At 43.1% G+C, this 15,524-nt stretch overlaps 1 protein-coding gene across 3 annotated transcripts in view; it reads right to left on the bottom strand.

Moving 5' to 3' along the window:
- Positions 1-15,524, bottom strand: part of PRIMA1 (proline rich membrane anchor 1) — a 52,773-nt gene that overhangs the window by 20,337 nt on the left and 16,912 nt on the right. For all 3 annotated transcript variants that reach the window (XM_039552909.1, XM_039552911.1, XM_039552910.1), the window contains exon 3: positions 1,384-1,513. In XM_039552909.1, the coding sequence (XP_039408843.1) occupies positions 1,384-1,513 (130 nt within the window). The remainder of the gene's footprint in view (positions 1-1,383; positions 1,514-15,524) is intronic.

Below are 15,524 nucleotides of genomic sequence, written 5' to 3'. Positions count from 1 at the left end.
AATAATAAACATTCACTTTAGCTAAACTAGAATAGCAAAGATATTTATGTAAATTTAATAAGAAATAAAATAGAGAATTTCTCTTGCTGGAATTCTCCCTTTTTGATGCCCTTTCAAATCCTGCATAAATTTTTCAACAACCACCAAACATGTCCAGTGCTCCACCACTGTGATAGCCTTGCTGAGGCTCAACAAAAATCTTGCAATCACTTTGCATGCAGATAACATTTGTCATAAAAACTATTTTCATTTATTTTCCTTTCTGCCTCACTCCAAAATATTATCACTCAGAAAGCATGAAGTTGAAAAAAACTGTCATTTAATCCAAGCTGAGATGCAGATGTCACTGCAGTGTCTCATGAGAGCTATGGATGGGCATCCTGCATTCTCTACTGCAGGCTGGGTCACCCGGATATACCAACAGCTCCCAGCCAAGATACTCAGAGTATGAAACAGTGACACCATGAACACACAGCTGTGGGGTGTCGTTAGAGCCATACTAAAAACAAAAGAGAAATGAACCTTATGCATCTGGCCTACAATTCCCACAAGTTACTTTCTCTTCTAAATCAACCCTTTGGACTTGCATTTGGAACTTTCACATGGAAATGTTAAAATTTTGACCTTTTCCACTAGAAATATGAAATGTTATTCAAGTGAAGAAATTATTTTTGCTCATATTTTTCTGTGTAACTGAAGTCAATACTTCCTAACTATTCGAGGCCTAGGCAAGTGCAGCTATTGCAAAGACAGTGAGCTGAAATGGCTACTTCACACTGTTGTACATAGGCTTCACAGAGGCTTTTACATTAAAAGAGAAAGGTTTTGAATTTTGTTCTGTAGGTTATAATTTTGAAGCAAGAACAAATTAGAAGTACGGTCTCCAAATGAAAACTACACATATTACTCAAGGCTTTGAGTTAGAAGACTTTGCATTCATTTGAAATGTCAAAATTAGTAATGGGCCTGGGCCAAGAATCTCACATCCCACATATAAATTTTGAACACTATCAGAATTAGTGTTCAAATACAAGTAGTACAGTGTTTCCTACCTCTACACTTGGCCAAGCCAAAGCTCTCCACTTTCACCGGCAACCTGCAGTAATTTGACTTTGGGCAAGTTCTTATTAATCTGAACACCGTAACTCTATCCCATTTCTACTTTTTCTCTTCCTCATGCCCATGACTACATTGAACTACATCCTTTACACATGCAGGGTAAGGTACATGAAGTGACTTTCCAGTGAAAACTCACATTGGCTACAGGACGCCTTTTGCCTTTTGAATGTCTTTAAACTGAACAACATATTGTAAGACAAGTCTTGGGTCAGCCTCTGTGGGGCTGCATTGCCCTAAGTGCAGTAAAAGCATCTGGAGTCTTACCTTTTTATGGCTTTGTAGCAAATGATGACAACTACAAAGAGGAACACTAGTGTGGCGCAGCATACTGCAATGATAATAACCAGGCCTGGCCACCAGGTCTCTTCAGTGGGACAAAAGGTAGACTTGGGAGCTGTAAAAAGAGAGTGGAAAAATACATGAGTTCTCTCAAATCAACAGGGTATAATCAGATATGCTTCAGTCACTCACACAGTAGCACTATACCAGGACCACAGATACATGCAAAGATGTTATTTCACATTTAGGACCTGTTTCTTTCTTTTCCCCAAGCAATCAATTTTTCTTATTGGTACTAGATATTTCTTGTCATGGTCCCTAGATGACCAAGTTCTCAGTGTCAGTGTTGTCTACAACCTGGTACTCAGCATGAAGGAGAAAGGCTCATCTCTGCCACCAGTGGGAAACATCTTCCTCTGCATTGGCCATCTCCCGCTGCACCAGAATTAATTTTAGAGAGGGCTATTATGCTGATAAGAGCACGTTTTCAAACCCCATTAGGAGAGGTTTGTTGGGAGACAAAGCAGTGGCTCCCAATCTGTATTGTAGTTAATATTACTGTAACCTTGGAGTGAGGAAGGGGGATTTGTTTTAAAAGAATGTGAGTTCTATTACATTTACTGATTGCTTTCAGAATATTATAGTTGACAAGCTTCTTCTCCATTAAACTACCTTTGAATTCTAAGTCACATAGTCAAGAAATGTTAACATTAAGAAATGTTAACTTGTGGAAATATAAGCTACTATTATTACATTTTTCTTATTGCATTTAGGGATAGAATTGTCCATTTAAGTACCACTCAAAACAAGAAATATTTTGTATCTGGTGACATTTAGTTATAATATTTCTTTCAGGACTAAGTTCTTTTTCCCATGCTTTGAGGGGACACATTTCTGGAAGGATGGTGAGTAACAGCCAATGCCATGAGCAGTACCAGTGTATTGCAGAGGGGAGAGAGAGCCTTAATGCAGCCTGTGCAGACACATAAATTGCATGAGAATTTTGGTCACCTTAAGTGACATTTAATAATGATTCAGTTGATGGGACTGTCTGTATCTACATTCTCAGCTAAGTAGGTGAGAGAATCAAATACAGAAAAAGGCTCTTTTTTGAGTCTAATTGTTAAATTTGATATTCTGAACTTCCAGTTATACACATCATGAATAGCTGAACAAGTTAAAATATGTCATCGGTCCAGTATCATTTATTGTGATTTGACGTCTCCTCTGTCTCCTGTATTTGATTAAGAAAATACATGCACATACCCTTAGATTAACATTTAATAGATTAAATAATGAATAACATGATTACTGAGAAAATTTTCTTTTTCCAGTTGCAAGATGTATAGAGGAATTGGCAACATTCACCCTGAGGAATCTGCAGGAGAGCCTTAGGAAAGGACTAGGTAAAGAATTCTAAGAAGCATTAAAAATAATAAACCCAACAGCCTGACAGCCAGTGGTTCCCAGCTCCTCCTTTGACTATGTTCACTTCTAGACTGCCCCAGGAACTGAATTTCTACTTCATTATTATGTCAGTTGCAGAAGTCTGTTTTCAGGGGATAGTGGAACTCTTTATTGTGTTTTGATAAAGCTAATGATTTTAATATTCTCTGAAAGTTTTCAATTTTTTAAGATTCCAGAACAGAATGCATTTCAAAGATGACAAAATGTTTGCATGAAGGAGCAGGAAGTATCAAGGTCAACTCTACCCTCCTGGTGCTGTCCTGAAAAACACAAAATGTTGCAGTGAAGTCAAAGGAAAAATATTGATCAGCAGGTGCCATGTAAAATTTGATGAGATCACAGAAGATGGGAGGAGTGGGGCTATCCTTCTCAAGCCCTTGTTCTTCTTCAAAGGCAGGATCGACCAAACTAGTCATAAAGCAAAATGGTGGTGAGACTGGGCTGCTCCTCAGCACAATAAATGAGACTGACTAATGGCAGAGACAGGGTATAAAGCCAGGCTTGTCACATGCCTGTATACCATGTGCTCCTTGATGGTTTATCATGGTATTTTTACATGGAGAATAAACAGATACATGTGGGATTCAATAGTAAACATTACCTATATGCAGTCATTAATGACAGGAAAATAATGCTAATGGGGAGGTGACTCCTAATCCACCCGGCTCAGTTCCTTTCCCCACTGGTCCAGACTGGGCACTCAAAAAGAAGCACAAGAAATCACACTGGAAGCTACCAAAGCCTGTTTCTTAGTGGCTCATGTTTTCATACAGATTTAAAGATTATTTTCTATTTCTACTCCTTATTAATGCAGTGCTAATCTTATTTTCCTTTGAAATATCCACTTCTTTTTTAATAAGTGCCTAGTTACATGTGCTTTTCTGCCTTTCTCAGTATGTGTTCACAGAGCCCTCATACCCTGGCACTTCTATGTCCTTAATGCATTTCTCCTCACAATTATTCTCTGAGGAAGAGCAGAACTGCATTTCATCCCCTTATGATGATGGGAAGGCTGAGCCTGGCCTGCATAGATGACTCCTCTGTGTGCAGCCGGAAGTGTCAGCTGAGAGAGGAACTTCCCAAAGAGCCAGCAAGATGACTGGGAAGCACCATGTCTTCAGAGAGCCTCTTAGTGAGTCCCACACTGAGCTCCTGATGCTAGGGAGGTGTTGATGTCCCAGTTCCCTTGGGCTGGAGCTCACAGCTTTTCCCTGGGGCTGGGGAGGCTCTCCATCCTGTGCTTGACTCTCAGATCCCAACTTATCACCCACACTTGGCAAGGGCTGAGCCTGCAGGTGTCAATGATCTCTCAGTGATGAGAAATTATCCTGGGTGAGGGCAGCTGCAGCACCCTCTTGCAACTGTGCCATTTTGCATGGAATAGCAATGTATTTCTCAGGCACTCCCTGAAAGAGCAAAGATGTGGGTCCCAAAGCCTCCTCTAAGGAGATACTGAAATCATTACAAAACACACTGAGCAGAAGATGTCCCACACTACCTATAACAATGTCAATGTCCAGTTGTTTCGCCATCTTCACCTTTGATGAAGAGCAGGAAAGTAATTCTCCTGGTTGCTTCCTTCTTTGTACCACCTCTTTCAAACACATTATAAAACCCCAAAAGCTGCATAGTTTCAGAACCAAATTGTGCCCTTTCCCATGAGTTAAGAAACAACAACCCACATACTGCTGTCATTCAGAGAGGTGTAGCTGGGGAGTGGAGGACATCCCTGGATGCCTGAAGTCCCTTTGTCATCACCACTGGGCTACTGAGAACTGAGGGCTGGCCAGCCTGGCCACAGTGGGTGTTCCCTCGGCACCCATCACCATCTCATGTGCAGCTTCAGATGCTCAGAGCATGATTGCTTCTTGGTTTGACTCATTCCTGGCTGTTCTTCACTGCTCTCAAAGTCAGCTGAATGGAGAAAATTATTTTCACAGTACAAAACAACTCAAGGAAAATTTGCTTTTTCTGCTAAACCTTGAAGTGTCATTCTGCACATTGAAAACGCTGCTGAGTGGAAAGTGGTAGGAAAGTGATGACATTTTAAAGAAGATAAGAAGGTTGAGTGAAGTAATCACAGCCTGACATCCTGACAGAAATCCTGCAAAAATAATGAAGATCTCATTCAATTAATAAAATATTAAAATAAATAATTGATGATAAACAGCATAGATTTAGGAAGACATCTTGTCAAACTAACTAGATATTTTCTGAGGAGATTACTAGTTGATATATAGATGTATTAGTGCTAGTGTGATAACTTTAGACTTTGATATGACATCCAACTTAATTCCACGTGCTGTTGAGGTTATAAAACTATAAAGCTACACACAGAGTAAGTGTGGCACACATAAATTGAGTTAAAAGCCAGAGAACCAGTATGTCTCAAAATCTAACTATAAACAGAAAGTTACTGCTGGAAGAATGTGGTTTTTAATAGTGACCTCCCTCTTCCCCCCCAAAATAGGGTGATGAATACTGATACAGTTTGCAAATGACTCAGGAATGTACTCAACTACACATGGATACAAACACAGTTAGATTAGAAATAGGGTGATTTTAGCCATTAAGGATAATTAATCATTACCATAGTCTATCAGTTCTGGTTGAGTATTTAAATGAAAAACTTAGTTTAAGGTAGACTTTTTATTTTACCTTTAAGAGGTCTAAATTCAGCTAACGAGATTGGACTCAGAATAAGAATTGAGTATGTGAAGAAAATGCTCTGGCTCTGGAAAGTCCACATGAGTACAATGGCATTTATCTATTGGCCTTAAAATTTATGAAATACAAATGTTAGTTAGGTTTACTTTTAGAGGGCCACCACCTTCTCCTATTCCCAACAGCACCAGGCCTAAATAAATACAATGAGCAAATAACCCATTTCAGGCCTGTAGTGGTTAGATGGATCCAACTAATTGAAAACAAATTAATGAAAAGGAGCTTTCAGAGCAAACTGTTTCAGCCCCACAAAAATCTTACACCTGCTTTTTTTTACTAAGTTTGTTTTGAAGGCTCAGCATAAAGGCACAGCTCCAATTCTAATGTTAGAAGGTATCTGTACACAGCTGGTTCTAGCCAGAAATGTGCATACCAGAAAAGATTAGCTCAGCTATTGAGGGTTTCCCTCAATGTCCAGGCACAAAAATAGAGGTTCTATCATTGGAAAGAATGTTTCCATGAAATTCCCAAGAAGTTCTCCGATTTCTTTTTATCAGATCTCAGTGGGTCATTCTCAAAATTGCTCTGAGCTTCCAACAAAAAATTGTGATGAAGCTGTTTTAATCTTCTGGGTTAAGTATTAAATAGTTTTGTGTATGTTATAAAAGCAATACATGTACTGCCTGAGACAGAATCTAGAAACAGGACTTGGACTTGGACACACCATCAGGTTATCTTTAGTGGTCATGGCTGTAGTTTATAAAGCTCATAATTTCAGAAGCCAGTGCTCCTGCCATTTATTTTGATTAGGGTTATTATTTTCCATTACCATATGGGTTTTAGGCTAATTGCTCTTTGCATGGGAATGCTGGGACATTAACAAGTAACACAACCAAGTCTGTCAGGAGACAGAAAGTGCTCTCTGAGGAGGCCATGCTGAGCTGGTGCCCCTGTGCAGCTCTCAGCAGCGATGCTGAGGCAGGGAGCCTGCACCAGGGCACCCCTTCCCACCGCTGATCCCACAGCAGCCAGCCCCGCAAAGCAAAGCAAAAAAAATAGACTAAATCAAAACAAAGCAAGAAAACCCAGAACAAAACAAAATCAAACTCAGGACTGAGCTGGAAAATAGCGAAGAGAGGCAGTGACCCATGCTCCCCACATGTAATCCCAGGGGAGGTGTCTCCAGTGGAGGTTTGTCAATTTGCTCACAGCTTGGGTCACCAGCTGGTGAGTGCCCATTGATGTGATGTGGAAGGGTGACAGTGACCCCTATCACTTCTACAACAGCAACTTCATGCCTAAAAAAGGAAGAGAGCTTTCAAGATAAATCAAAAGTTGATTATTGTTTTTCTTTTGCTTTTATTCCGGTTCTTGCAGAAAGGTCAAGAGTGCTGTCGTAATCATCTTTATGAGACATCTGCCTGTTTTTAATATTGTATACTCACAACAGGCTAAACCCTGCCATCTCTATGCCTGCAGCATTTCTCTTGCTATTGTAGGGCTGCCTGAATCAGCCATGCACTTTTAATTAGCATGCTAGGAAGCAGGATTGGATTTTATTTTGAAAGCAGGCTCATATTCCAAGGGCCTCAAGTGTTTTATCAGTCTTGGTTGGAAATTAAAAGGAATTGAAGATGCAGGCAGTGTGTTTTCAGCAATCTCTAAGTATGTCACATATTCTAGAGACCTGTTAATCTGCTGGCTGAAGCAGGGTTTGGAGTCCTAGCCTCATCTTCACTCATTTATTATTTTGATATTCATGTAAGTTGAATGTTGACATCTCCATTTGCAAGACAGAAAAGACACTAGTTCCTACAGCCATTATCACACTGGGATACAGGGACAAGCCCAGAAAACATGGAGAAGTTTAAATCTGATTTCAAATGTCAAGGTACATGAAAAAACTCCCAGGACACTCTGGTGTCCACTCTGATCTCCCAGTTAAATATGGAGAAGGATTTTGAATCTGTTACAGTTTGGGTCTCTTCACATCAAGATGTCTTATCCAAGCTCCTGTGGAATAGAGGACTGCAATGAATGCCCTGATTAGTATGAAATAATTTGGGTTCTGTGAGGAGAAACTCTACAGAGAAACAGTTACACAAACACCAGGGCTCAAACATTTACTCTATAAGCATTGCTCTGTGTAAAACATGAGAAACAAGGAGAGCCTCCATCACATGTTCCTATCATTTTTGAAAAAGCTGATTTCAGTCCTGAGCCTGAGGCCTCTTGTCTACTTTTGCATAAGGCCCTTCACTCCCCCAGCAGCATAGATTCACCCTAAAGTGAGTGCTGATTAACTTAATGTTGATTAATTTCATTGTGTGACAGAATGAAGCCTTAGGCAGCTAATAGAAAAGGTCCAAGGGCTCAAATGATGTAAAATAGCAGAAGTCCACCCAGCTGTGAGACCGGTGCCAACTGAGGACCTTGTCCCAGAATCTGCATGATGACGCTCAGAAGAGAAATGTAGCCGAAGGTCAGGATCTCAGTCTCCAGAGCCCTGGAGGCTGTGGGCTCTCTGGGAACAAGATTGGTTACCTAACCCAGGGCCATGGGGAGAGATCTGTGAGTCAGTGTCAGCTCAAGCATCCCCTCTGTTTGCTGTATTTCATCACGTAGGGACTGCTACAGATGTGTTTGGATAACGCATGTGGTAGGAACGTGCTGTGTGAACCCAGGGCTGCTCAAAGTCAGAGCATGGAAAAGCAGTCATGGGAAAAACAAATCCTTTAACAGAGCCTGCTAGTAGAGTTTGTGGTGCTGCTAGACTTGATACAAATATAGATCTTCAGCTGTTATTCTAAAAGGCATTTTGGGAACAGGCAAAGTATATGTTTCCTTCCACACTCTTGGATTTAAGTAGAAAATTTCCTGGGAGGATGGGGGGAGAGGAGGCTGACTAGGAAATGGGCAACCTTGGTGTCTGTTCCTGGGGCAGAAAGCCATGCCTGCAGATGTGACCTGCATCCTCACGCTGTCCCAATGCCCAGGTCCTGGGGCTGTGCGTGGCCAGAGGGAACCCTGAGCTCGCCTTCACGTGGCAGCCACAGCTGCCTGCAGAAGGCAGCACTGGTGATCACGGACAGACAGGCTTGCCAAAGGAAGGAAGGAACGACATTTTCCAGACTAATGGAGAAGTGGCTGGTCTAGCCCTGCCAGGTTTCCTCATGCTGTGAGAGGAACTCCCTGGTGTTTGCATATACATATATACACACACAAAATAGATGCACACACATACATGTATATGTATTTGTGTAAAACCACACATATGTAGAAAGGAGAAATATACCATATATTTTTAATGTATGTCTATGAAGAGGTATACATATGCACCCATATAAATGAAACTGCTGCTAATAATTTTGTTAAACATGTTTGCATTCTGAGTGGTTCCTCAGGATTTATTAGTAACTGTTGGTGAGAGAATATATGAGAAAATCTACCAACTCCTTTTTTTCTTCTCCCTCTTTCATGCAATTGAGATTACTTTTATCAGCTGAACATATAAAGGCAAACGTTCACATTTGGGGCACCTCTGTATGTATTTGAAATTATTAACTTTGAAGATATAGAAGCTATTAAATATGAATAGATGCACTTTACTGTCTCCCTGGCAGGTCCAAAAAGCAGCCTATCAGCCTCCTTTCACAGCGTTGCCCTCAGACAACACACCTAGCCATGCTTGAACTGATGGAGGGGAGATGCAGGAGCACAACACATGAAATGCCAAAAGGCAGGTATCAACAGGAGCCCCAGGGCTGGGCCCGGCCCCTCCTGGTCTGGTTGGCCACAGACTCAGAAACAGCCTGCAAGAGGCCATAATCCCCCTCTGCAATGTCTTCAGACCCCACAGCAAAAGCAGAGCAAAGTCTGTGAGCAGACTCTGGGAGGGAAGTGCAGAGGCATTGACAGAATTCAGCTGTGGTAGAGCCAAGACAGGAGGAATCTGAGTAGGTGTGGCCTCAACCACAACAGCTGGTGGTGGAACCAGGTACTGTCACCACCAGTATGTACAAACAATTAAATGCTGAAGAAAGATAAATTGGATTTGGCCATCACTGCAATGATGCAACATCTTTGCCTCATGGTAAGACACGGTCATGAACAAAGACATTTAGCTGCTGACTGGGGGGCTTTGGACTTTTGCCCTGCTCCTGGCACCCCAGTGGCAGCTACAGTTGGTCCCCTGGGAGATGTGAAATGATGTAGAGGACTGGGAGCAGACCACCCTAGAGAAGCAAGATGGTGTCACATACGCTGCCATACCCTTGCATACGTCTGCTCAGAGAAGCTGTGCATACCCCATCTGTAATTTTCCCTTCCAACCCAAACCATTCAGTGGTTCTACGATGTTTAAATATCCAGCATGGAGGTGCTCTGTCATTGCAGATTCTTGGCACAGCAGCTGGGACGAGGCCCCAGCCCTGCTGCTGCTTTGCCATTCCTTCCCTCTGAAAAGCAGAAACAAAGCAAGCTCCAAAGGACAGCTCCAAACACTACAACAGCATCGGGTGGCTTAACTCCAGGAAATAGAATAAAATATGAGATTCCCACAGCACTGTGGCTACTCAAAGTGATGAACACACTGTTTCCTGTTTAAAGAGTCGGGGGAGAAAGGGCAGAGGATGGACACCACAGAAAGCCAGGTCTATTAACAGCCATCATTACCACAAGGGACCAGGCCAATGCAGCAGGAATGTAAAGCAGGAATAGACAACAGCTTCAATAATAGACAAAGTCTACTTGGGGCAAATTCACCTCCAGTAAATTCGAACATGATTGAAAGAATTTGGATTATCACAGTCTCCAATTAGCAGTGACCCAGAAAGCTGTTTTGCTGGACCTGTTCCCTCAGATCCTGCCACAGAGAACAGGCACAGGAGGAAGGCACTACCCAGCAAGGAAAAACTGAAGAACAACAATATCCTGTGCCACCACAGTCATCTTTGGAGCATGGCTGTAACTGTACATGATGTGCAATAGACTGGCTTAAACAAACCAGGAATCACCTAATTTTGGAGCAAATTTTATTCCAGAAAAAGAATTTGTTTGTTTGTTTGTTTACTCCCTTATAAATTTCTGCCCTTCCTGTTGCCTGTAAGCTTAGGGCCATTTCCAGAGTGCCATGAGCCAGTCTGGTAAACAGCCAGGCAATAGCGGTGCGCTCAGCAGCAAGCCTGTCCTGATTTACGGCCTCCCTGGAGTAGCTAGGTTAAATAACACTGGTAGAAAACAGCTATTCCTGTAGCAGATGATACTTCTGTTTATCGCACTTTGTTGCAGACAAGTTTATACCATGCAGCTGCTCTGTGCATATGTTCCTACTACACTTTTAAGGGGGATACTGCAATCACTACGCAGCGGGAACTTCTGCTATAATAAAAACATGTGTGGGAATGATGCTGGAGAAATTCCCTCCCCCGCAGCTCTTACACCGTAGTTGCTGTTATTCTACACTCTCAGTTGCTTCATCTCCTTAGTTTTCTCCTCCTTTCTAAAAACACTTCCCTTCTGAAACAAGAAACATACTCAGTTTTGTGCTTCGTTTTGGAGACTAGAGTGTGCAGGAGGTGAAGGACAGGGGTAGGTCTGCAGGAATTTTCTGAAGGTCACAGGCACTAGAGGAATGCATTGCTCATTGCAAGAAACAGAACTGGAACTGCAGGTGAAAATGCCTGAGCATGGATACAGTCAGTGGGGAAGAGAGCAGCTGGGTGGGGGAGGCTAAGAGTGATGTTCAAGATCTAAGCTTTAGGAGTTACTGAACCTGCACACATTTAGGTTTGGGTTTTGCAGTGGATTTCACTAAAGCCCCATGTTACTGTGCTTTCTCGGTAGGTGTCAGGCAGCTGCTTTTCCTTGGCAGATCTGAGATTCCCATAGAAAATGAACATATCGTAAGGACCAAAATAAAGTAATAGCAGGTGAAAATACCGGTCAGCCAGACATAAGTGAAGCACATTGTGGGGAAGCGGCTTGTGCAAAGTCACTGCACCTCAGTGAGAAAGCCAGGAAAACAAAATGTCTTTTGACTCCTGGCCAGTCCTCCCCTCTGGATCGTGTTGCCTCTTCTTTGGGAGTAAACACAAACAACTGACTTGGCCATAACTACATTACAGGGGTGGAAACAGCAAACTCCCTTTTTGACTTCCCAGGCAGGCACCAGATCTCTGCCCCAGGCCAGCACAGCGACACCATGCCCAGGAGCTCTGTGTGGCCGAGCCCTATAGAAACAAGGTAGGATCCCACAAGGTGCCCTGGAATGGCTCACACTAAGCTTGTGGGATAACCTGTCTTGGTTTTGTACAACTGCAGAGGTAAACTAGAGAACAGTTCAGAGCTCTACGTACATATGGAAATATGCTGATCCATAGAGCAGAGCAGTCCAGGGATTGTCAAACAAAGTAGAAAGGGAAAGTCTGTGCTCCAAACGACTGACAAGCTGAGGGCCAGACCTGCCAGCCTTAATCCTATCCGATTGTTGGTGAAGCTGATGAGACCCATCAGAACTGAGGTACCCCTCAAATAGGGGCAAAACATGCTTTCAGCTGCTGAGGTCTTTTGGAGGAGAGCAGGGTTAGAGAGCACAGAGGGAGACCTCTAAAGCATGATCTGGAGAAGCAGTAGCATTTATAGACCTTGTGGAAAAAAGGCTTTTAAGGAGATTAGATCATTGCTAGCTTCTGTGTTAATACTCAGCTCTGGCATTTATCTTTACAGTGCATGCTCACATCAGCCACTGCCCTCTGATCTGACTTTGTCCTGTGTTTTTCTAACCAGCAGTCTCCCGATGAGATGCTGCTTTTCACTCACCATCTGGTTCTCTCTCAACATAAAGGACTGAATTGTTTTTACCCCGATTAAATCACACCCCGTCACTTTCTGTCCCAAGCAAATGAGAGCTGAAGCCTGTGCCTTGCAAGGCAACCTCCTCCTTGCAGCAACACAAGCATTTAGGAGAGCCTCACGGGCATCGTCACACTGTCTGCTCTTCACAACCTGGATCACTGCCAGGAGGGGCAGCACCAAGACAGTCCTAAGGACACCCCCAAGTAGTCCTAAGTGCTGCCTCTCCATGGGAGCCATAGCTCAGATGAGCCCTGCCAGACTTGGTGGCCTGTTTTCTGAAATGCAGATGTCGATCAGATTAGTGGGTATCTGGTGCCTCTAAGAAACAGGTCACCAGTGCCAAAGCATTTGCTGTTAAATTAGTACCCTGGAATTTATTTTAGAAGGTAACCTGGTTTCCAGAGGTTCTTAGCACTCTGAGAACCAAGATGCTTAAAGTTGGGTATGAAGATATACAACCTTAAGTTTAATCTTCCTGAGTTTCATGATACAGGCCTTAACCTCTCTGTACCTAGGCAGCATGTCATAGCGGAAGACAGAAATTCCCCTCGGGATATGGGTTCCAGGCTCAGTTCTCCCCCTTTTTTTGTTTGCTGGGTGATTTTGGGACAATCTCCACTTCAGTTTTGTTTCTCCTTCTCCGGGATGGGAACAGTAGCCCCAGCTTTCCAAATGGTTGCAAAGTGTAGGGATAAAATGTACAATGTAAGGCTGCATGTCAGCATTGTTGCTGATTCTTTCCTAATTCTTTAATAGAACAGACAAGCCCATTTATAAGTACTTCACCTATATTTCTACAAGAACTAGCTGTATTTCCCTGACCTTTCTGTCAACCACCAATTCAAGGAAACACAGCAGCAAGGCCATGGTCTGTGACAGAACAGCAGAGCACAGTGCTGACCTGGGGACAGTAATTCTCAGTTCTTTTGAACAGAGGCACCACTGAGAGACACAGAGATGTGCCAGCACAGTACCATCCACTTCATTGCACAAACACACAGTCTAACTCTCCAGTGGTGAGTGATGTGCACAGGCACGTTATGAGCACTGGCAATTCTTCAGTGGGGAAAAATCAGTGCTGAACATCATCTGCTTGTCCTGCCAAACTGTGGGACCTCATCATATTACAGGGATGAATGTGAAAAAGCATCCAGAAAAAAAGAGGCCTCAAAACACTGAACCTTCATACTAAGTCTGCCTTTGCCATTTCAAAACACTTGGGCTTATTTCCATCAACAAGCACACACACACAGACATGCATACAGATATCTGGGTTTGTTTAGCCTGGAGAAAAGGAAGCTCATGGGAGATATTAATACTCTCTACAACTGCCTGAGAGGAGTTGTAGCCAGCTGAGGGTCAGTCTCTTCCCTCAGGCAACCAGCAACAGGACAGGGGGACATAATCTTAAGCTGAACCAGGGGAGGTTTAGGTTGGACATTAGGAAGAAGTTCTTCACAGAAAGTGTTATTGGGTATCGGAATGGACTGGCCGGGGAGGTGGTGGAGTCACCAGCCTTGGAGGTGTTTAAGGAAAGACTGGATGTGGCTCTTAGTGCCATGGTCTGGTTGACAAGGCAGTGTTAGGTCACAGGCTGGACTTGATGATCTCAGAGGTCTCTTCCAACATAAATGATTCTGTGATTCTGTGAATAACTTCAACACAGGCAGGAAGAGGTTTGCTGCTGGGAATCAGATATGTGGAGACTTCTTCAAGCTGCCTGGGAAAAGGGCTATCTTTGCTTGCAGGCTTATGCCGCTGTGCCCTGGAACCATTTGACAACAAACGAAAGTAGGGACCAGTGAAAGAAATAAAGGGCTGCTTCCAAGCTGGAACTCACTAGGTACAGGACACAGATTTTCCCACCTCAATCCCATAGCCAATATCACCTCTCAGGTCCACTGCAGTAAAATAGGTATAAAAATAAATTAGTCTTCTGGACAGTTTCTCCCCCAGTCAACCTGTCTTGCTTTCAGGCTGTTTCAGAGGCTGTTTTAGGGCAGAAGATGGGCTCGTCATCAGAACCAGGTATTTCTGAGAGAGATAGGCTAGTTTGTGGGGCAGTGCAGCTGCAGAGGGCAACTCACAGAGGAGCAACTGCCAAGAGCAAAGACATTAAGTAGAAAACTTGCCTCATCCTCCCTTGTGACCTGCTGGCCACCATTCACCTCAGATCAACAGTGAGGAAATGATTAGTAAACAGCACATGGAAAACATCTGTCCAAAATAAGGCGGAGTGGGCCATGGCTTAGGACACTTCCTGAGCGCTAAGTGGTTTGGAGAGCTCATTCAGCATCTATCTGCATTTTTAGGTGATAAAAAGCCCTTAAAAAACTAGGCCTTGCTTCCACTGAGCCTCAGGTACCCTTGGATGAAGGCACCCAAAAGGTGCCATGAAGGCAGGTTCTGGTGAGCCTGTTATGGTCCTGTGGTAGTGGCAGTTGTATGGACACTGTAAGCACACATAGTGATAGCCTTTCCAGGTTGTTCATTCCCTTTTCTGCTGATATACTCTCCTTTACCAGGGCTTTGCTGAAGCTGTATCATCATTGACAGAGTAATAAGACAAGCCATAGTGCTGTTTTTAACTGTGTGCTCATGTCCAGCCCCTCAGGCTGTCTCCTTTAATTCCTTACTGGATGGTGATGGTGTGGCTGTAGGTGCTGCATCTCACTCTTGGCACAGTCCTCGCTGTGTAATGGTACAGCCTCCTATTCGATGAGACAGGACACATCTGATCAATTCTATAACAATTACTATTACTTTTGAGCCTAATAATAATAATAATAATAATAATCTTCAATGCTTGAGATCCACTAGTCTCAAATACAAAGTTTACAGAGATGAAAACATATCTCTGTTTCAGATATGATAACTCTGGGTGTCTGATATCGTAGTTGACTCTCTTGAGATCTCCCAGCAGGTTGGTGCAGAGGGAGAATCAGTGCCCTGGACACTCTTTCCACCATTCCCTGGAAGGTGGGCAAGATGCCTCCTTTTTGAGAGGCCCAGTATGTGACCATCAAGCCTTCTGAAAGCTTATCAATCTTTCAGCTCTTACAGTGAACAGACCTTCCAAGGAGGGATGATATAGGCTGAAATTCAAACAGCTGAAACATGGTTTCAGGAGTCTACACTCT

The sequence above is a fragment of the Corvus cornix genome, chromosome 5 (genome assembly GCF_000738735.6).
Source record: "Corvus cornix cornix isolate S_Up_H32 chromosome 5, ASM73873v5, whole genome shotgun sequence".
Lineage (NCBI taxonomy): Eukaryota > Metazoa > Chordata > Aves > Passeriformes > Corvidae > Corvus > Corvus cornix.
This window is presented reverse-complemented; position numbering and strand designations above follow the sequence as displayed.